At 39.0% G+C, this 15,137-nt stretch overlaps 1 protein-coding gene across 4 annotated transcripts in view; it reads right to left on the reverse strand.

The window, feature by feature from the left end:
- Positions 1 to 15,137, reverse strand: part of LOC127635342 (E3 ubiquitin-protein ligase HECW1-like) — a 115,490-nt gene that overhangs the window by 51,649 nt on the left and 48,704 nt on the right. For all 4 annotated transcript variants that reach the window (XM_052115303.1, XM_052115304.1, XM_052115302.1 and 1 more), the window contains 2 exons: positions 12,125 to 12,200; positions 1,202 to 1,371 (listed from right to left, as the gene is read on the reverse strand). In XM_052115303.1, coding sequence (XP_051971263.1) covers positions 1,202 to 1,371; positions 12,125 to 12,200 — 246 coding nt within the window. The remainder of the gene's footprint in view (positions 1 to 1,201; positions 1,372 to 12,124; positions 12,201 to 15,137) is intronic.

The raw sequence follows: 15,137 nt of genomic DNA on the forward strand, positions 1-15,137 counted from the left end.
ATATTCCTTTAAGAACAGTGCACACAAATTGAAATTGTGAAATTTGTAAATGAAGGGGAGGGCGTGCACATTTTCAGGTAAATGCTTGATACACCCTAGGATTTAACATCCTGAGTAATGGTGAAGGACATAAAGAATCATTATAGGATACTGCTTGGCCAATTCATACAAGCACAACTTGATTTGGACCATGACGGCTGAAACAACAGGGCAAGCTGCTATTTGATGTTGAAAGTCAAAGTCATGATATATTAGATCATTTCATGATGATGATATGGTAGGACAATTTTACTTCTAAAAAGATACAGTAGAACAAAGCATATTACGATAGACAAATAAAACAAATAATAATTAAATGTATTGGTATGATTATATTGCAATATGTTATTGTAATTGTGATTATTCTTTACATTAACTTTCAGTTTAATAGTTCATTACTGGACATTCAAAAAGTTTCAAATATCATGATTAAATGTACATCTATTCAGATTTGATCTCCTGAACAGCTGATCTGCTAGTTCAATGTGTAACTTTAATGACTTATTAGTGAAAGTCCTCCTAACTGTCTAACTCTGCACAAAATGTTTGTTGCTCTTGTACAATTAACAAAATGCTTGTATAACTTGCATGATTAAATCCTATAAAATGTTCTGATATCCATGAAATATCTTGTAAATGAATTTCATGATACCATCTAAATAGCTTAATGCCCATTTTGCCCTCAATTGTTTGGAGGTGTGATACCACCCCTGTTATGTATATAAATAAATAAATAAATAATTATAGGCATAATATATCAATAACACTGAAGAAATAGTTGAATCATGTTTCAGCTTCAATTAAATGTTTTTTTGTTTGTTTTAAAAGCTGTCAGAGAAAACCAACATCAGAGGGTCCACAAAGCTCCAGTCTTCCTTTCATGTTTCAGCTCAAAGCTTCTTTTCAAGCATGAGCATGCTACAATGTATGTTTGATACAGAAACAGACTCAGTGAAGTGGTTTTCAGAAATAAAGTCATGAAATGTCACAGTGACATCTCAAACCTCTTTAACACCTTAAACTCTTGATTTGTTAAATGTCAAAATGCTTTTAAATGATCTGTGACATCAAATACTATAACACAAATATCTACAATGTGATCTAATATGTGACCAAAGCCAATTATGATGACTTCAGATGAAGGAGGTTTTGGTGGACTCACCTCTCTCTTCCAGACCGGGTTCACTGTGTTGCAGATGATGCCTGACCTTTTCTCCTGACCGTGGTGGGGCAGAGCAGGGAAGATGCTGTGCTTTCCAGGCTGGATAGCGATTTTCAGGTATGGATCTGGATTAAAAAACATTCCCTTCTTTAGACCCACTGCCTGAATGTCTGAAATAAAGATGGGAAAAAGCAGAGAATAAAATGGGCTACAATGGGCTATATATCAACAATCAGATTGTGTAGGAAATTTGCATTCTTCAATAAGATTATCAGAAAACTGGAAGGTAAATTAATATGTGAGGGTTTTTTTCTGTTTCCCTGTGTAAGGCTGGCACCAGGATGTCTATGCCCAATAGGCGTTATTTCCAGTAAAAGTCAAAGAACTCTGTGAGAACCAACTTCATAAAACTCTCACACAGAAGAGCATCTCCACCTGAGACAACACACCCTACTGATTAAGGACCATAAAATGCAAATCTCACACACATCTGGACCCTCTCCCACCTCAGGTCACTTTCGGTTCACCAAAAAGTTATTACTAATACTGTTCTGTAATGTAAAAAGTTTTCTGATCATACATGTTTGGTATCGTTCAAGAGATCTCAGTGCAACTGGTAAAACGGTCTCAATCCTATAAAGCAAAGTCAAATCACAAGTAAGATTTAAGAACTTCACCTTTCCAGAACGCTCACAGAGAACAGATGCTGTAGTTTCAAAGGTCTACCTTCAAACCCCTAAATTGTAAACCAAATCCTGAATAATAATAGGAACAGATATTTTCATATCTGAAATAACAATAGAATTAGTGCTGACAAAGGAATCAGTGAGTCTGTAGTCAGATATCCCACAACATTGATGTGTGTAGTTTTCTCTATCAGGTCTCTGTAGCCAGAAGACCAACAGAGAAAACATTGTGTGTCATTTCTACTCTACCAGGTATATAATTTGAATTTCTTATGTTTGGTAAATGTTTGAATGGAATGCAACTTTAATTATATTATTATGCTTGGTTCACTGATAGCTTTGAGTTTATTATTATAATTGGATTGTTTGAATGTATTACTATTACCTGGTAAAATAAATTCTTATAATGATTAATTCTGAAGGACTGTTTTCTAGTATATTTCTTATTAACTACAAGTCTATGGTCAGAGTTGGCTTAATTAAGCTACTTCAGAAGTAACCCAATAGTTAAGTATGTACTAAAAGGCTAAACGGCAAACCAAGAATCTATAATAGAACTTAGCCAAGTAGAATTAAGGGAATTCTAAGAGTAGGACTGAGAATCTGTAAAACAGAACTTAATTGACTGGTGCTAAACAGTGAGTCGAGAATCTATACTGAACTTAGCCAAATAAGACTAAACGGATAAAGCCGAGAACCTATAAGGACTTAGTCTAAAACATACTAATATCTGAAACTAATAAGTTATTAGTTAAAAGGACCTGCGTCCGGATGGCACAGGAACCAAATAACACTTGCAGTCTAGAAGAGAGAATTAATAAAAATAATACAAAATGATACAAAACTTAAATTCAGAGCATAGATACATCAACAAGGTTTTTCATAATTGGAGTCAGATGAAATAAAGAAAATAATTAATTATAAGATTAATAAAACATGGAATTCTAATCAAAGTATTATTTACAGCATATAAAAAGACTGTCAGCCTTTATTTTGTTGCCCGTAGTATGCCTACTTATAAATGTACAGTACTGTGCAAAAGTCTTTGATGGTTATTTATATCTTCAGCTTTAGTGTGTCAATAGGAAATATAAATGTTAGACTCCTAAACATTACTTTTACAAATAGAAAATATTAGAATAGAAGAACAGGGAGTCCTGCAGCAGATGTCATGGCCCCAACAAAGCCCCCCACTGAACATCGTGTCTGTCTGAGATTACATATAGAGACAGAAGCAAATGAGAATTCTCCAAGAAGCTTGGAACATCCTATCTGCAAACAACCAAGAAAAAATGTGTCCAGGTGTACCTCAGAGAATTGGTGCAGTTTTAAAGGCAAAGGTGGTCACACCGAATATTGATTTATCTTTTTTTATGTTTACTGGACATTGTATGATGTAAATTCATAAATTAAAACTATCTGTCATTATTTTTTAAGATATCATCACTATGCAGCATTTTTACAAGTGCCTAAAACTTTTGCACAGTACTGTATATTATATATAATTAGCCCAAAAAGCACTTGAAAATTAGGCAGTGCACTTTTAATTTGGCATGTAATGCAATCCTCTTACAGACAATGTCAAAGCTAAAACCAGTATAATATAAGGACTAATAAGTCAATAAAAATAAGGAATAATTGACGATGGGCTGCTGTCAATTATTCCACTTATACCATGGTTACCATACTTTAAGACATTGTTCAGGGTTTTCTCTCAAGACATTTTCTAGTTTTTGTCCCTGAAAGGCTCTTGTGAGTGAAACTACGTTCATCCACCACAGATTCAGCATCTTGCTTTGAAACAGTACGAGACTTTGTTGCTAGTTCGAAAAAGTCACATTAGAACTAGCAACGGAGGATAGCGAGGATTGCGCTGCTTTACTGGAGCACTTACTGGAGTATTAAGGTGTGTGTGTGTGTGTGTGTGTGTGTGTGTGTGTGTGTGTGTGTGTGAGAGCTTGTTTTTGAGGGATCGAAAGAGATAAACTCATAAACTGAGAGAGATTGCTTCGGGGATTACCTTTTTTGTTGCAGCACTCGTCAGAAATTACATCGCTTCAAAATTGCCAAGATGTAAGTTTAAGCACTTCTCTGCAGCAGTGAGTGTCGTAATTTTTACCTCTGTAAAGTTGGCACCCCGTATGATTAAATAATCGGCAAAACTATTTCTATCGTTTGTGCTGTGTTTGTGCCGCAAAAATTTAAGTTTGTGCTGGTTTGGTGTTTGAGATATTAAGCATTCTTTTTTTGGCTGTTTGACGTCACTCTCCACCCCATCTCACTCAAATCGATCCAAACCATTGCTGGTCGTTTGTGCCGGTTTGTGCCGTTAAAACAAACGTTGTAACTTATTTGCCTTCCTTAGATATAGCAAAAATGTGGTGACGTCATTCAATAGATTTATAGGGACAATTGAATCTATAAAAAAAGGACTGAAAGTGTACTCCCAAAAACAAGTCTTGTGCTATATGAAGAATAATATTCTGAATGTTTTACAGTTGGTTTCATGTCTCTAGGTCAAACGGTCATTGAGTTTATCAATTTTTTTTGTTTGTTGTGATGTCATAATATTATCCCCCAAACACACTAAACAAAACTGGTGTGTGTCCATTTCAGCCATAGAGCGTAAACACGGGAACACACACTGCTTGCTTTGCTTTACACTCATTCTTGGAAAAGAGAAAAGGTTTTCTGCACACTGCCTAACAAATTCTAACTCCTAACAGAGGAAAGAAAGTTCTGAAGGCTTGAGAAGCACAACACACAGAGAATGGTCTGAAGACAAAAGACCTGACGATGCACCTGTGGCGCATCTATTTATAACCCCTGGTACCGGCGCATCCTGATGATGTCACCGGCAGAGACTATAAATTATAGTCAATTTCATTGACGTGTTGCACACATATTAACAGCTGGTCACTCCTAAATACGTTCCCAAAGCGCTAAATCAAGCGCAGCATCAACGTGTAGCTTTTAGATAGGGAACACTGGTGTTATCATAGAACACGTGATGATAGTTGTTGTGATACTGCATGTACACATACATAGGCTAATACAGTTTATTTCTTAAAACACTTGACTGTTTCTGCTGTAAGTGTTGCAAGAAACACTTAGATTAGAGGTTGTAGATGCTACAGGATTTCTAGACTTTTCATCTTGTGTAAATTTGAAATAATTGTAAACGTGCTTCTCTTGAAATTGCTCATTAGTTTCAAGCTGAATGCGTTACTATGTTGGATATGTTGGTTTCTGGATCTTACCATATGGCTGCAGTTAAACCATACAGAGGACAAAATTCCATGAGACTACCAGTAATTCTACCCAATTACAAAACGCTCAACACTTTTACACAATTAGCATAACCTTCAGTAAATTTAAAAAGACTGAAGAACTTGATAAGGCATTTAAAATTCAGGAACACACTTTGCGCCTTGCATCACTTCTGATTCTGCTCAGCCCCCCAAAACCTTTTCATTTTCAAATAGATTCACATGAGAATACACCTAGTGACGTCTTAACTCAAAAAAATTAGAAAATGGCATTCAATTCCATATTGTAATCGCAATAGCTCATTTTAGTCAATACTAAATACTACTTTAGTAGTCAATACTAAAATTACAAATGTGTAAGTATTTTTACCGTATTGATGAAATACAGTAATAACTAATCTGAGTGCAGTCTGACTGACAGGCAACTTTTTTCAAATGCAGACATGCAGAATAGCATGCATGAGAGTAAGGAGTACTCACGTCTTGCGGTAATGCAGCTGCATGTGTGAACGGTCAAATATCTTGGCATGGTATTAATTTAAACTACATTTAATGTGTTTAAGGCAAAAAAATCTGTGCATAAATATCATATAAGTAGTCCATGTAATGCGTGCGTCATATTCCAAGTTTTCTTAAGCCATGCAATAGGTTCCCTATCTGTCACTCACTCGACGTTGTGTCGATGAGTTGTCACTAGGAGAAAAGGCCAATGAGAATTGGAGTGTGTTATTTGCATGTCACTCTCCCAGACATACGGGTATAAAAGGAGTGCCGTTGCAAACACACACTCAGATTTCTTCTTCGGAGCCAAGCGGACGTATATATACACAAATAAAAGAGAAGATTTTCCTCTAAACGAAAGCATATTTTTCAAGACACCTCTTTGTTTGTGTGTGTTTTCTGGTTGCAATCGTTACCTCTCCGCTTCCCACGACCACTATCACTGCCTCTCATGTTGGGCACTCCCCACGCAGGGACAGCGATTGTGGATGGGTCATGCTCTCACTTCGAGGGCAAGATTTTGGCAACATTGCAGTCACGGCTATCTCTCATAAGAGGGAAAGCCACTCCAGCGGCTCCCCGACTTGGTCCTCCTACCCGCTGGTAGGAGGCGGGGTCGGTTAGCACTGGGGGCGATTTGGGGACTTCAATGGGAGCTTCTTTGCCGGGAAATCCCCCATGGACCTCCCATTCCCCAGCATGCTCATTTGCCCCATCGAGTTCCGCGATGTGACCACCAGCTCATCTCAGAGCAAGATTGTGGTCACGTTCAGCGGCTTGTAAAGTGGATGAGCTATCGATTACGAGTGGGTTGGTTCAGTCTATCGCCATGCCCAGCTGATGACCATGCTTGACTGGGGGCTGCAAGCATCGGGATGGAGTGGAATCCTCCGCTCCCCTCTGAACCCTTGTGGCCCGATGATTGGTCCCGGGGCTCCGAGCCCCGCTTATGGCCGCGCCCCACCCCTGTACCTTTCTTCCCGGAAGTGTATGTTGAGCTCACACGGCTGCCGCGATTACCATTTCCTGCCCAGACCTGGCTTGCGGGCTCATCCTCTCTCACTACCCTCAACGGTGGAGCTGCCAGAGGGTGCTAGGCTGATAAGGTGATCGCGGTGCACCTGTGCCCGCTGAACACCACCATCTGGCAGAGCCGTCCGAGTCTACCATCCAGGGCCTGTGAGTTTATGTCATCATTGGTCGGACAGAAGTTGGAGACACCATAGTGGATTTTGCCCATCAATCCTCAGTGGTTAAAAGGCAGACGGGGACCATACAACACTTCCTGCCCTGGTGCAATGTCTCGCACACCAGTCTGTTTGTCGCCAAGGGTGTTCCCCTGTGGCAGCAAAACTGGCTCCGCCCCAGTAGGCTGGCCCCGGCGTCAGCCATCTACAGAAAGTAGATGCCACCCGTCTCATGGCCGGTTGCCAAGAACCCAAAAAGGCTTCAAAGTGTTCTCCGAGACAGGCAGCCCTGGAATTAGGAGATCCGCTACAAAGGAGCTGGTAAGAACACCAGTCCTTCCCCTGTGGAGGGCCGGGTGTTCTTTATTTTCCATTTCTTATTTCACTGCATGCCCCAAGGGCCACAGTACCCACATTCTAAGAAAAGTGTAGTTTTCTAATTTCCTGGGCCTCAAAGTCGGTGTCCCCGGCCATCGTTATTACAACCACCGGGCACGTTTCTCTCTCTGGTAGGTATGGCGCCCGGAGGAGGGCCTCCTGCCCCTGCAAGCCTAGCTGTGGCAAAATCTGCCCCTGAAGTGATGGTCTCCACAGGCTACGAGTACAAAAATCTTCCTCCTCCGTCCCAGGCTGTTCCAGGAGCAGTCACAACGAGCCAGGTCAGTTCTTTTTTTCTGCAGGAGAGGTTGGAGGGACGGCTGTCCCCCTCCACCTTGAATGTGTGTAGCCTCTACATCGGCACATCACAATGCAGTAGAAGTTAAGTATTTGGGGAAGTATGACTTGATCCTCGGGTTCCTGAGAGGGTTAACCCCCCCCAGGTCACGCCTCGTTCCCTCGTGGGACCTCTCCATGGTCCTTTGGGGCCTTCGGGGATCTCCCATCGAGCCCCTTGAGTCAGCTGAGTTAAAGGCACTCTCCTTCAAGAGGGTAAGGGACCTGCAGATGTTCTCTGTCAGCAAACTGTGCCTAGTGTTCGGTCTCACATTATCCTGACCCCGACCCAAGGTTCCCACGACCCCTTTCGGGGATCGGGTGGTGAACCTGCAAGTGCTGCCCCAGGAGGAGGCAGACCCAGCCTTAGCGTTGCTGTGTCCAGTGCATGTTCTTCGCATCTACTTGTATCGCACGCAGAGCTTTAGAAGCTCCGAGCAGCTCTTTGTCTGCTTCGGCGGACAGCGGAAAAGAAACGCTGTCTACAAACAGAGGATTGCTATCACCATGGCATACCATGCCCAGCATGTAACGCCCCAGGGGTGTTGCGGCTTCTTGGGTGTTGTCCCGAGGCACCTCTATAGCAGACATCTGTAGAGCTGCAGGCTGGGCAACACCTAATACCTTTGCAAGGTTTTATAACCTCAGGGTTGAGCCAGTTTCATCCTGTGTGTTATCAGGTGACAAATAGGTAAGTTCGGGTCAGCTGGCCAGGTGTACCAATTGTGCATAGCACATTTCCCCTCCCTTGAGGTGAAGACATGTGCTACTTTTCCAGAAAAAAATTGTGAACTCTGGACATTCTTCCTCCTTAGCCCAGCGGCTGAGGAGTCTTCGGAGAGGCTCGCCTCCGTACATGCGTCACTTAGGCCCCCGTTCTGAAGTAAGTGCTCCACATGTGACGGTTGTCTACTTAGGTAACCCTGTGTGATGTATTTTCCACAAAATGGTTTCCCTGATGGTAAACTGTTTCTTCCTTGGGCAGAGGGCGCTCTGTCCTTGGTCACTGTGTTTGTAGTAACTGTAGGACCTTATAATTCCCCCAGCTAAACGATTTGTTACTTTTTTGGGGAGAACAACAGAGAGAAGGCTACGGCTAGGCCAGCCAGCCCTTACACTTCTGAGCAGTTAGCCACTCCCCATGGTGAAGGGGACTGCTTCATGCCTGCCCGTGTGTTGGGGTAGTTACACGATGGCTTGCTGCGCTGGCTACGAGGCACACAGAGTTCTGCCCGTCTTGCACCACCAGTCTGCGCAACCCTGTTCAGCTCTTGTGGCATTTTTCCATTGGGACCCCTAGTGTCAACTCATCGATACAACTTTGAGTGAGTGACAGATATGGAACGTCTCGGTTACTGATGTAACCTCCGTTGTGTATCTCTTGCCACAACAATGAACCAACCGCTGAAATGGCCGGGTCTTTGGCTCAGCTCCTCAGTGCGAAACACGAGTGTGTGTTTGCAACGGCACTCCTTTTATACCCATATGTCCGGGTGTGGCATGCAAATCCCACATGCCAATTTTCATTGGCCTTTTCTCAAAGATCAAAGATGTCAACTCATCGACACAACATCTCATTTCCTCCATCAGGGAACAAAGGTTACTGAGACGTTTTTTTTGTGTGAGTGTGTTATGCCATTGAATTTATTTTCAGTGAAAACCTTGATGTATGTTGCACAGTACATTGTTAGGATTATGCAGATGATACAAATTTATGTGGTTGCATCGCAACTTTTGCAACCTTGCAAATTCAAGGGCAATCAAGATATAGCTTCATATAATACTTTTTTCTTTCATAATTTTGCAAATGGAAGCAGACTGCCATGGTTTATACCTGCCATGTACAGCCCCAGAAATTCCCTCTTTACTATCTTATGTAAGTGTGGATACAAGTTAATTTAATTCCCATCTGCCCATTCTATCATTTTCTAGATACTCAAGCATCCTTGCAATATTAAAACATCATTCATACAGAAATAAAGGATTCAAGAGGCTTAATGGCAAAAGCCGTAAAATCTAAACCTGGGAATAAGAAAAGGAAGGTAAGAACTCTCAGAATCTCATAGGAGCTCATAATCTCCCACTGTACTCTGTAATAAAGAGACGGGCAGCGAGAGGTGGTCTCAAGTGGAATGGGTTATTATAATGCAATAATCTACTGATTACTGGCTTAATCCAGATCTAGCACTATAGATGCATCTATAGATGCCTTCTCTCTATTGTTCTCCCCAACTAAGTGTGTGATAGACATGTTTAGATACATAATGGTGAGGGTGTACTCTTAAAGTCAGGTTTTTGCAGGTCAGCTATCCATGAGTCACTTTGGACTAAAAGGTATCCTTTCTTTCTCAGCCCCAGAGGGATCACTAGGCTTTTCTCCTCACGGAGGAGATTCACTGGCAGATAGACCTTCTGTAAGCTATTAATGTGCATATATTTATAGCAGCATGCTCAGACAGACCTCAAGCTCATGGCAGGAGATGTGCTTATGAATAAAATATACAGCACTAGGGAAGTCCTGAAAAATGCTCTTAAAGTGAATAGTTTGTCTATCGTTAAAATATATTGAAAAAGTGGTGGAGAAACAGAGACACAATGAATATGAAGGAAAGACAGGCCTTATTGATTTATTTATTGCATCCTTTCATCTCATAAATATATATATATATATATATATATATATATATATATATATATATATATATATATATATATATATATATATATACCTAAATTGTGATGGGTTATGACAGTTGATTTGTGTTTAACAATTAAAAATCAAAGGGACCATTTTCACAGACTGCGACATAACATGTTTCAGTCTTCTGTAGCAGCGTAAATCTAATGTTTTCAAATTGATTTTATTTGAAATTATTTAGCGTAAAACTTGACAATACACTTTGTGTTAAATAACTCTGGCATTAAATATATAAATACGCCGAAGGAGTGATAGTATATTTTGATTCTGTAATACATCTCTCCCTAGTTTGCAAACTTATAATAATAAATATTAAAAAAATAATAATAATTGCATTTGCTGCAGTCTCCCATTCACCGCTATTGAAGTTTACACTGCTTTTGTTTATTTCCAAACCCAGAAATGAGACAAGGGCCCATTCAAAAGAGAATACAGTAACTTCTGAAATTTTCAAAGCTTTTCGCATACTGCATGCCTTTACATATTTAGGTTTAACACTTTTAAGTAAAAGCCAGTGAGCATCTTCTCTGATTGTGCTCTCTAAAATCAGTAGTTCTGAAAAGAACCAAAAAGCAGCATAACATACTTTACAAATTCACTACAAATGTCAGCAGCAAGAACATATGTAATATCTTTTAGTCCCCATTGATCTCTGAGTTTTGTAGGTGTTGCTGCAACTTTTCTTTAAAAATGTTAGCCTAAACTACTTGAAAAGTGATAGAGAGAGAACTCTTTAAGGATTCGTGGAAATGTGTTATTTAGCACAACATAGAGACACCAAAGAAAAGAAAAAGGTTGCTTTTATAAAATATATATAGGGTTTGGTGAGAGACAGCAGAGTATTTATCGGCCCACAGTATGTAAGAATGTGTGAGACATTCTTAAAAAAAATTATGTTTTAGGTGTTGAAATCTGAAAATATGGTGTTACTATGTGTAGCACTGCAAATCTTCTACACTGCAGATTGAAAGATCACTGACTATAACAACGCATTAACGGTATATTTATTTTTGAACACACACACATTTTTTGTTGACTACCACAAAAAATAATTTCAACTCGTCCTTCCTTTACTTTAAAAAAAGCTAATAATCGAGGTTACAGTGAGGCACTTACAATGAAATTGAATGAGGCCTATAGCCACAAGACGTAAATAATATGCATGTTAACATGATTTTAATGTGATTAAATCACTTACTAACCTTTTCTGTGTAAAGTTATATCTAATTTTACAAATTTGTTGGCATGACCCCGTAACGCCATAAACATTGAAACCCTAAAACGACCATATAAATTATGATTTAAACTTTTTTAACCTCAACTAATACACAAAGCATTCCAATAATAATAATATAATCAAATAATCCAATAAGTTTTAACAAAATAATTAATGTAAGTGCCTTTATAAAATTATGAGCTTCACATTTTTGCCTTTTAAACCCTCTAAAAAGTTTCCCCATTCACTTCCATTTATTTAGAAGAAAAGCTTTATTTAAAGCTTTTTTCCTTTGCTTTATTTATTTATTTATTTATTTATTTTGTGGTTAATACCACAAATGTTGTTGATTGAACTTAACTTGTATTGAAACTAGTCATTTTCTTTTAAATGTTATAGTCAGTCATCAAGCAAAGTACATAAAAAATATTAAAGTCAAAAAATGAACTTTAAGCAAACTAAAACTCTATTAATATACAGGATTGGAATTGTTTGTAAATCCTGCATTCAAATTTAATCAATGAAACATGGCAAACATACACTATCAACTGCTTGAATACTTGTGGATTCATTTCACACCAGCTTCACAATAAACCCTATTTTTATGTAAAAAGAGAGAAAAAGAAAGAGTGCTATGACAGCATTGACTTACCTGACAGAGAGAAGCTGATGAGCCTCCTGCTGCCCAAAGTCTGAGAAACATCCTGATGGATGACAGGTTTCAATGCCTATCAGAGAGAATGACAGCAGTGATGAGAAAATGACCAATCAGCTGACAAGAACTTACGAACAGGAAGCGTATGAAGGAAGAGGGACTGACAGGAACAGGAAGTAATTCTTCAAAAGCCACACCTTCTTTCATCCTTTCCTGTCCGGTCTTTTTCAGCCCTTTCACAGAGCCTGATATACTGCGCTTAAAGGCCATTACGGAAGCCTGGGCTTATGGCATGAGTCAATAGCATCCATTCATTAGGACTGCATTGATTCAGTATCCAGGAAGAGGATGGGAGGAGAGAGAGGGGGGGGGGGGGCCCTCCGGGGACAGCACTTCGCAGAAGAGGAAAAAGTGAAGCTGCATCAAGGCTATAGGGAACACGCATACCTGATATCCTCAAACTGCTCGATCAATTGTTTGAACCAGTACTCTTATCTATGCGTTTTCCAGGTTATTTTGTTGGTATTTGTACATAAAGTGTACATTTATATTTTTGTACGACCGGATAGACACTCTCTGTGTTACTTTTTTTAATAGATTAAATAATGTTTAAATACTACTATAACAAAATTATGTACAAGACATTTATTGCTTTATTCTTTTCCACATGATCTGTCACTGAAAATGACAGCAAATTGTTGCACCTGCAGATTAGGACATACTGATTTGCTAAATCATACACGTTTCTAAGTTTTGATGCAGCATTTTGTGTTCAGAAAATGCAGCAAGTTTTATGTTTGCTGGGATTCAAGGAAATCTGCTTGCCAATTTACAGTATTAGTCTTACATATTCAATTGAGCTGGGGTGTGCAATTATTTTGGTACAGGGACCACATCAGCCATTAAGCAGAACATGGAAGAGAGAAGATAAAAAGTTCTGCAGAGTTGTATCTTTTAAGCCCAGAAATAGTAGTGCACTCAATGAATGATGCACAATTTTCTCATTCAGCGATTGCTTGAAGTTTTGCTGATATTTTTCTATCATGTGTTAGTAAAACTGAATAAAGCCTGAGTATAATTATTTCATGTTTATTTCACCATACTTCAGTGCTGTGGTAATTTAGTATTCAATTTAACACTCTACATCAGGAGTCTGGTTTTATAGTAAAATAAAATATTCGGATATTATAGATTCTAAAAGTTATTTTAATGTTTTCCGCAAAGTGGACAAAGTTTTTTGATTCTCAAAACATTATCAACATGCTCATCATGGGTCATGATGTGGTTCTCATCAATGGTTTGTTTGGCATCCCATTCAGCACACAACTGAATAAAACAGTCTGCATGACACTGATAAATTATTATTGCCAGAGTAACATTTGCATACAGGTGTGAGGGACTTCATTTCATTTTACAAATAACACAAATCACAAACATGTTTCTCTCTCGCCTGTTGTGAATGATGAGAAGATCTATTGGGATTTTACTGAAGTTCATCACTGAAATGGTTGGCAATAAACAGCACAAGCAGCCTCACGAATGTGCATGGAGTGGCTGCATCACACTTTTCTTTGAGCATAATATTGCACTGCTGAGCTCTAAGTTTTTTTTTTCAAAGAGGACAAAGTGTGCACACTAGCCTGCACGGTTGTCAGATTGCATAAATTAAGTATGACATAGGGTGAAATATTTCCAATTTGTGCAAGTATAAATCTCTGATTGGGGTGTTGCATCTTTTATCATGATAAATAATATACATTTTATAAATAAATAGACACGCTGGCAGTGATTTGCCCTGGTCTGCAATTGAGGGTGCTCTGAGACTAAGGTTCATTTGAGGGTGTTTAGCATGGGTTTCGGGCAGGGTCTGGTCTGTTTTTCAAGTAGAACACGCTCTCACTCACACGCGCAAACGTACGAGTTAGGGGCCATTCACACCGAACGTGTTTTTGCATGCATCTGTTCTACTTTCCCCTTGTTTTCCTCCCAATCAATTCAATGGGTGCAACAGCTGGACGAATGTCTTTGACTGTTGCACCCATCTCGCTGTTTCTTCAGTGACTTGTACAGGACCAGAACTTGTCAAGTTAAAAAGAACTTCATATTGTTAGAAACACTTGACGAGACACCTGCACACTGTTTCATTCTTTGTGCTGGGTCTAGATTGTTTTTAGGGCAGGTGCTACAAAGATTCAGTGTTCTTAACAAGTTCAGGCTGCATAGAGGGGACTGTTGCATTATTTTATATTATTCCAGATTGTTCTACACCAAGCAAAGTTTCAGCACATATACGGTAAAGCAATGCTTTTTCCCCCCTTCTGCTCTAATGTACTAAGAACTGCCACGCCTTGTTAAAAATGTATGTTTACTGTTTCAATATTGTTACAAATATTGCCTATATGCTTAAGCCTGTTGTATCATATTTGAAACATTTAATTTAAATTGGCTTTTTCAATAAAATAATAAACAATATTTTAACCAAGCACAAGTTGCTTATATTCAGCAAATACTCCATTTAAAATATCAGAAACAATATAATCACTTCTGTCATTTATCGCAAAATAAGAGTCATTTTTCGTGCAAGTCTAGTGACATTTTAAATACAAACATTGAAATAAAAACTTTGAAACAACAAATAACCACTAGATGGTGTCATAAACATGTGAAACTTACATACCATATGTTTTTGGCTTTTCAGCTTGAACATAGAGTGAAACGAGCCGTCAAACGTTGTGTATCATATTTCACACACACAGCATTATAGGGTTAAGTGTGAGAGTATTTGATGATAATACCGATGTACCAACACTCTATCAGCTTTATCAGTTATGTTTTCGGTTATAATTGTGAGTTCTAAAGTAACCAAATAAAGCAGTTTTCATGAAAAATATGTTAATATCACACTAATGCGTGTCATCAATGGGTGCACTATGGATTCTCTATTCTCAAAGTCTTTGTTTTGCCACATGATGGTGCACATCGCAAATCAGAATAATACCTGCCTTTTTCT

Source organism: Xyrauchen texanus, chromosome 42 (assembly GCF_025860055.1).
Source record: "Xyrauchen texanus isolate HMW12.3.18 chromosome 42, RBS_HiC_50CHRs, whole genome shotgun sequence".
NCBI lineage: Eukaryota > Metazoa > Chordata > Actinopteri > Cypriniformes > Catostomidae > Xyrauchen > Xyrauchen texanus.